The sequence below is a fragment of the Notolepis coatsorum genome (genome assembly GCF_963971535.1).
Source record: "Notolepis coatsorum genome assembly, chromosome: 19".
NCBI classification, from domain to species: Eukaryota; Metazoa; Chordata; class Actinopteri; order Aulopiformes; family Paralepididae; genus Notolepis; species Notolepis coatsorum.
Window position 1 is genome coordinate 87,205,508 of NC_140183.1, and position 6,968 is coordinate 87,212,475.

Here is a 6,968-nt window from a genome sequence, read left to right on the forward strand (position 1 = left end):
TATCTGGCAAAAACAAAAAGGGTGGAGTAGGTGAGGGGCAAGATTTCACATTTCTAGTCAATGTCAGTTACACTGAAAGCCAGAGCAGCTCATCTTCAATCCATGGCCATTAATCATTCTAATCTGGCCAGTATGTATTCCCACTAGGGATGTCCCGATAATATCGGCCAATATTCTTTTATTTTTCATTTATTTAACCTTTATTTACCCAGGCAAGCAAGTAAGAACAAATTCTGATTTTATTTGTCAAATGTATGCATAGTGTTGTGTTAATTCCACGACAAGAGATATGTAATGTTAATTACCTGAAATTATTCCATTTTTTGGGGGGTGCAACCCTGCATATATCGGTAGATATCGGTATCGGAAATTAAGAGTTGGACAAATACCGGTATATCAGTAAAAAAGCCAATATCGAACATCCCTAATTCCCACAGTATGTATTCCCCCCCGGTATTGTTTGTATTTACATGTTGTATAGTTTTTCCTTTCCAAAGTCAAAAAGAAAAGAGGCAATATATCTCACAAACAGGACTTTATTCCACAACTGAATGCAGCACCTCAGCACTGCAAACAGAAAGATATTCACACCTTCAGAACAGGGACTTTATAATACAAAAATAAATTGGACATCAATTTAAAAAGCATTTTCTTTTTGCTGTGGAATCTTCCTCAGGCATTGGGGCAGCTAATGAAATCGGACAGAGTTCTAGATAACACATCTTTTTAAAATGTAAATATTAAAACTCTGGAATTGAGAGAATGTGGGTCATGTGACATAGTGCAGTTGGTTGGTTGGTTGGTTGCTTGCTTTACTCCTTGGTAGCCATGTGTGCCATCAGGTCACAGACACGGTTGCTGTAGGCGAACTCGTTGTCGTACCTAGGGAGGAGCAAGAAAGGCGCGGTCACAAAAAGATCAAAGCTTAATGTGCAAATATGTGATCATAAGCATATGTATATATGAGAGTGTGGTGGTTGAGGACGCACCATGCGACCAGCTTGACGAAGTGGTCGTTGAGGGCAATGCCAGCGCCAGCATCAAAGATGGAGGAGCGGATGTCGCCGTTGAAGTCTGTGGACACCACCTGGGCAGGAGAGAGAGAATAATTTATGTTGTACTCCATGACACTTTGTGATATCACCCGTTGGTTATGATGACCGTCAGTCCGTCACCGCTGTTAAAAGACAAAGACGGTCTCACACGTACCTGGTCCTCTGTGTATCCCAGAATTCCCTTCATGGCTCCCTCACTGGCAGCCTTGACCACCTTCTTGATTTCCTCGTATGGGGCCTGGGGGGGGGGGGGGGGGGGGGGGGAAGGATGCGGGTTGATATCAATACTCCTGTCTGAAGAACCAGACTTTAGAAGCCTCTGGTCATAAAAATGACATTTAGAAAAAAAATTATAAAAGAAAATGCATTCAAGCAAATGTTGTGAGCTAGTAGTATGGCAGGACAGGTGACTCACGGGCTTCTCCAGACGCACGGTCAGGTCAACCACTGACACGTTGGGGGTGGGGACACGGAAAGCCATGCCGGTCAGCTTGCTGTGTAAAACAAGACAGTGATATGAATATTTGGTAATCAGAAAGCATACAGTACAACAACAAGTCTCTTGTGCAATAGGCATTTCAGAGTTAGCCATATGAAAATTAACTATAGTAAAATAGTCAACAAGTACAATATAAATACAATAACATTCTATAGAGTGTACAAAAAAGAAAAAAACAGGAATACTTTAGGTTTGTCTATATTGCATTTTCGTATGGGTACTGGCAGTGTTTGGACTCTGTACTGACCCATTGAGCTCAGGGATGACCTTGCTCACAGCCTTGGCAGCGCCAGTAGAGGCGGGGATGATGTTCTGGCTGGCACCGCGGCCGTCCCTCCACAGCTTTCCAGAGGGACCATCCACGGTCTTCTGGGTGGCGGTGATGGCATGAACTGTGCTCTGATGGACAAGGAGCACAAGTCAGTTTATGTTTTGGGACGATTTATGTTACACCTCTGAACGATTGTTCCTAGATGAGTCTATTTTATATATATATATATATATATATATATTATTATAAAATGTTTTAAGACTTACCATCAGACCCTCAATAATGCCGAAGTTGTCATTGATGACCTTGGCCAGGGGAGCCAGGCAGTTGGTTGTGCAAGAAGCATTGCTGTGTAACGGAGTAAAGGAACAGTGTCAAATCACAGTAGGGCTGCTCCAAAATGGAACGTACATAGGATGGTATGGCTGCTTGTTTTGTGTGAAATATGGGTTGATCAAAGGAAAAGCTTTGTACACATTCTATCCTAAGAATTGACTATATTGACACGGTGGTCATTTTGCTCTTATGTCATGCTCAGGTTGGGATCCTTTCAAAAGAAACCCACCCATGTGCATGACATAAGAGCAAAATAGCCTCTGTGAATATGATCAATAGACAGACTGGTATTGAAATGCTAAGTGTGAATAACCTGGATGATGATCATGTAGATTTCTTGAGTTCTTTTGTTAAAACTTACCTGACAACCTTGAGGGAATTCTCATACTTCTCGTGGTTGACACCCATGACAAACATGGGGGCATCAGCGCTGGGAGCGGAGATGATGACCCTCTTGGCACCACCCTTCAAGTGAGCCTGGAGGAGGTGGGAGGGGGTCAGAGGTCACTCCAAAGAGCCAAGTTGCATCGAAAGCACATTTTGAGACACGTGCCTCCCAATGAATCGATTACAAATTGCCAACAATGTACACATTAGCAGAGCAAAATTAAGGTATATTCTCAAGAGGTGCACAGAGGAGGGAGTACACGTACAGATGCCTTCTCGATGGTGGTGAACACACCAGTGGACTCAACCACATAGTCGGCACCAGCCTCGCCCCACTTGATGTTGGCGGGGTCCCTCCTGAGAGAGAAAGAGCAAAATATATTGTTGAGAATATAGTCATGCTGGCTTGATTTTTATTTCTCCAAATTAAAACGCATGTATAGTTAATAATAAAAAGGGGCCTGGTGAACTCACTCGTGGTACACATGGATTTTGTGTCCATCGACGGACAGCATGTTGCCATCAACCTTGACCTCATGGTGGAAACGGCCGTGGGTAGAGTCATACTTGAACATGTAGACCTATGGGAGAGGATGATGAGGAGGAGAGGAGCGCTGGTTAGTTAGCCCCAGGATACTGCCCAGTCTGGAAGCAGCAATACAACCAGAGACTAGTCGATGAATCAGGAGCAAAAGCAAAAACGTTGACTGCTTAAAACCTCCCATTATAGATTATATATAGTCGATAAGTCAGTTGACTTTTTACCTTTACAAATCGACAATTAACATTTCTTTTACACTTATTACTGTATAATTTAGAATGTATATCCCAGACTGTATTTTTATTTGTGATTTTTGACTACCTAAATGTTTATTGTGAGCGATCTTAGGCTCACTATTTTGAACTAATTCTACTCAGCATGACATACTGAAAGCCTCCAGTGAGACTGCATATATAATCCCAGAGCCATCCCTACTCACCATGTACTCCAGATCAATGAAGGGATCATTGATAGCCACAATCTCCACCTTCTTGCCCTGGAAAGCAGCACGGGTCACCAGACGACCGATACGGCCAAATCTGTGAGGAGAAGAACAGAACATCCACTCAGGCTGTGCGTTTTGAGACTGCCTGGCCACTAGATGGCAGTATGACACAGTAGAACTCCAATACATTTCAATTGTTTTACATTTTAGTCATTTACTTTTATCCAAGACCTGTATGACAAGTAAACAACTCTGATCAGCTGAGTAACAATGTTCATCAAGTTTTGAGTGCTACAGTGTAGGTTAGTATATTAGTACAAGTGCATGACAGTAAGGTTAGTTAGGGTTATCTTTTTTTTTTCATTTCAGATAATGGTTGAAGAAGTGAGTCTTTAGTCGACGGCGAAAGATTGGACGGGTTTCAGCTGTCCTTCCTAACTGTGGTGGGGAGTTTGTTGGTTCCCAAATAAAAGGCCTGTATGACGTGCTTCAGCTCATTTCAATATTCCCAGTGTATTGCACTCACAATATCCTGATATCAATTCTCGTCAGGTCAAAGTTATAAACACACACAGGTGCCTACATATGAATGAGGTCTCCGATTTAGTGCATTAAAATGTAGTGTACAGTAAAGGGGTAGTTCAATTTTCCCACAAACTAATGGAATGGAGACAAGATCCTTTCTGTACAAGTTGACTGAAACTTACAAAACGGTTGGCTTTATATTAGTTTGTAACTAAGTGGAGCTGCGAGTATCCATTATGGCAACATCATGGAGAACCAAAAGACAACATCATTGTTCTCATTGGAAATTGGGCTCCAAAATTGTGAACTATCCTTTTAAAAACATGTCCACTGCCAAGGTGACCGTAAAACCACAGCAGAATAAAGGGCAGAGTTCAGGGGGAGAGGCAGAGGGAGGTGTGTCATGTGTCCACATGCAGGCCGGCCAGTAGGTGCCTCTTCCCTCTCCTCCTGTATCTCTGTCCTGGGTGTAAAGTCTACACGAAACTGTAGTGTAGTAATACTCCTTGTGACGACGACAGAGAGCTGTTTGATCATAGGTTACTGTTTAACCCCAAGTCCAAACCATAGCAGATACAACCGGTCCTCAGTAGGGCTGAAAAACACCAGCTACTCTGGTCCTGTGTGCAACAATGTTTTTCAACTTAGCTCTACAATGACTTAGGGTCCTCCTCCACTTACTAGAGACAAAAGCGGAAAAAACTATTCCCAGTTGAATAACCACCATGTCAAAAGGTAGCTTACTGCCCACACCTCCATCTGCAGAGAACGCAAAGGTCAGCATACTGCTGTACTGCTAGTACATACTGACTGCAGTTTGACTTGCTATACTCTAAGCAGACTGCTTAGAGGGGCCAAGAGAGACGGTCAACAACTAGAGCACGTACCAACCATCAAAGGTTGCTTTAGCCAAAGATAAGACTGGTATGCCATGAGAAGGAGAGTCAAATGCCCACACTAAGCCCCCCTCTCAGACAACAAGTCATGCAGTGGGTGACTAAATGCCATGGCTTATTTTAGACTGGACTGTTACCAGTTAATGTGCAATAAAGGAATGGCAAGATTAGCAGTGGAAATACTGTATATACCATTGTGTTTGGTTCTTGATAAGGTTGGGCGTCATCACTATTGGCATGGTATACTATACTATACACAACTGCCACCATATAGATTAAACTATTATGATATGTGCCAACATATAGAGTAAACTATTATGATATGCACCCCATGTGAACAGGTGGGATGAGGCAATGGCTGCCACTGATATAAATACATCAAAGAGTCTGCAGCTCGTGAGTGTGTGTGTATGTGGTTGTTGTGTAAATTAGGGTTAAGTGGTTTAGTTTGTTGTTTCTGTAAATTGAGGAAGGTGAAATGTTCTTCTTACCCATTGATACCAACTTTAACCATGTTGCCTGAGTTAGTCTTAAGTCCTCTGGATGGAGAAGGAAGAGAAGATGTTATCAGTCACATATGAATTTGCTAACATTGGTGCAGCATATTGCTTTGCGCACATAACGAAATGAGCACAAGCACGAAGAACTTGCTTAATGATTCCACTGATAGGCTATGAATTAATGAATGGACGTGGTCGTATTATGGTGGTGGTGGGAATGAAAGTACAGAAATATAATGATATTCCAATTACAAATCTGTTAATGAAACTGACTCCGTGGAGCTTATCGGTCTTGCGGGACATTCGCAAGAAGTGAAATGTGCGCATGTCAAACCTAACATTCTGCAATCTGTTAATAAAATGTTCAATCATCACCCTAAATTAAAATATACTGAAGCATTTTTAAGCAACCGTTAATCCATCTGGTCATGATGAAGATACTAATTTGGTAAAGAAAAATGTCTTCACTGCGCGTATCGCCGCACGAATCTGTATGCAACTTTAAACAAAACGAAATAAAAACTAAAGCCATGCCAAATAATCCAAACTTTAAAGTAATAAATTGTTGAGGCAACTGTCATATTCTACTCCAAGTACTTGTCTTGTCTACAGCACGTGTTTTCTATCGTCACGAAACATTGCAATTGGATTTATGGAAAGTAAATGATTTAGTCAATTACCGTTTGTGAGATGATCAGCCTGTCTTGACTCCGGGTGTGAGTAGAGACACGAAAGGTGCGAGTATTTATTAACGTCCATCAGTTCGGCCACGCCCCTTTCATGGGCACTGTTCCTCGCCCCGCCCCCTCTGAATGCCAAGCAAAAGGTCGCCAGGCAAAGGTTGATGCTAGATCGCACGGGGTCATCTGATTTGTTTACATCTGGGGACCCTGATGTAAACAAGACAAACGTCTTTCTCTGGTCTGCATCGCCTTAACAATTGTGTGTATTGAGCCGTACTGTATTGTACTCATTCTGCAATCTGTTAAATAAAGTTTTCATTCTTCTTTCATTCATCTGCGTTTGCTTAAAAGTTGTTTATAAACCTATCCCTAACTCTGACCCAGGGGCGGTTCTAGCATCAGACCTTTAGGGGGCTCAGCCCCCAGAGCAGTAGCATAATTTCACTAAATGCCATGGTCAGGCAAGGGAGGGTGCGGGGGGGGGGGGGTTGTCAAATCAGTTGTGCAATAGTCAATTTTGATGAGTTGTTTCTATATAATAATTCACTTATGACATTTAGGTAACATTAATGAACAACTACAGTATTAAGGAGACAACTACAGTATGCAAGTAGTAAACCTATTATTATTATTTTTTATTCCAGTCGATCATAATGATCATGATCATATTATTACGGAGCGCTCACTGCGTTCGAGAGAGAGAAAGAGAGAGAGAAAGAGAGAGAGAGAGGGAGAGAGAGACTCCCTCTCTCCCAAAGGTCAGTGAATACCACGATCACAACACCAGAGGGAGCTCCACAAATCATGTTAAGCCCATAGCTCAAACAAGG

At 42.2% G+C, this 6,968-nt stretch overlaps 1 protein-coding gene across 1 annotated transcript; it reads right to left on the reverse strand.

The window, feature by feature from the left end:
- Positions 1 to 518: 518 nt before the first annotated feature.
- On the reverse strand, positions 519 to 6,203 carry LOC311246778 (glyceraldehyde-3-phosphate dehydrogenase). Its single transcript, XM_084337022.1, has 12 exons — positions 6,136 to 6,203; positions 5,447 to 5,494; positions 3,529 to 3,628; positions 3,023 to 3,129; positions 2,815 to 2,905; positions 2,523 to 2,638; positions 2,092 to 2,173; positions 1,802 to 1,953; positions 1,471 to 1,549; positions 1,210 to 1,293; positions 990 to 1,087; positions 519 to 882 (listed from the first exon to the last, which is right to left on the reverse strand). The coding sequence occupies exons 2-12, from the start codon at positions 5,467 to 5,469 to the stop codon at positions 813 to 815; spliced, it is 1,002 nt and encodes a 333-aa protein (XP_084193148.1). The 5' UTR covers positions 5,470 to 5,494; positions 6,136 to 6,203; the 3' UTR covers positions 519 to 812.
- Positions 6,204 to 6,968: the final 765 nt, after the last annotated feature.

Coding starts and splice junctions, on each gene's coding strand:
- LOC311246778 (XM_084337022.1), bottom strand. CDS start 5,469: ATGGTTAAAGTTGGTATCAATGG. Junction 2,639..2,814: donor CCACCATCGAGAAGGCATCT/GTACGTGTACTC, acceptor CACCTCCTCCAG/GCTCACTTGAAGGGTGGTGC. Junction 1,954..2,091: donor GCATTATTGAGGGTCTGATG/GTAAGTCTTAAA, acceptor CTTGTCCATCAG/AGCACAGTTCATGCCATCAC.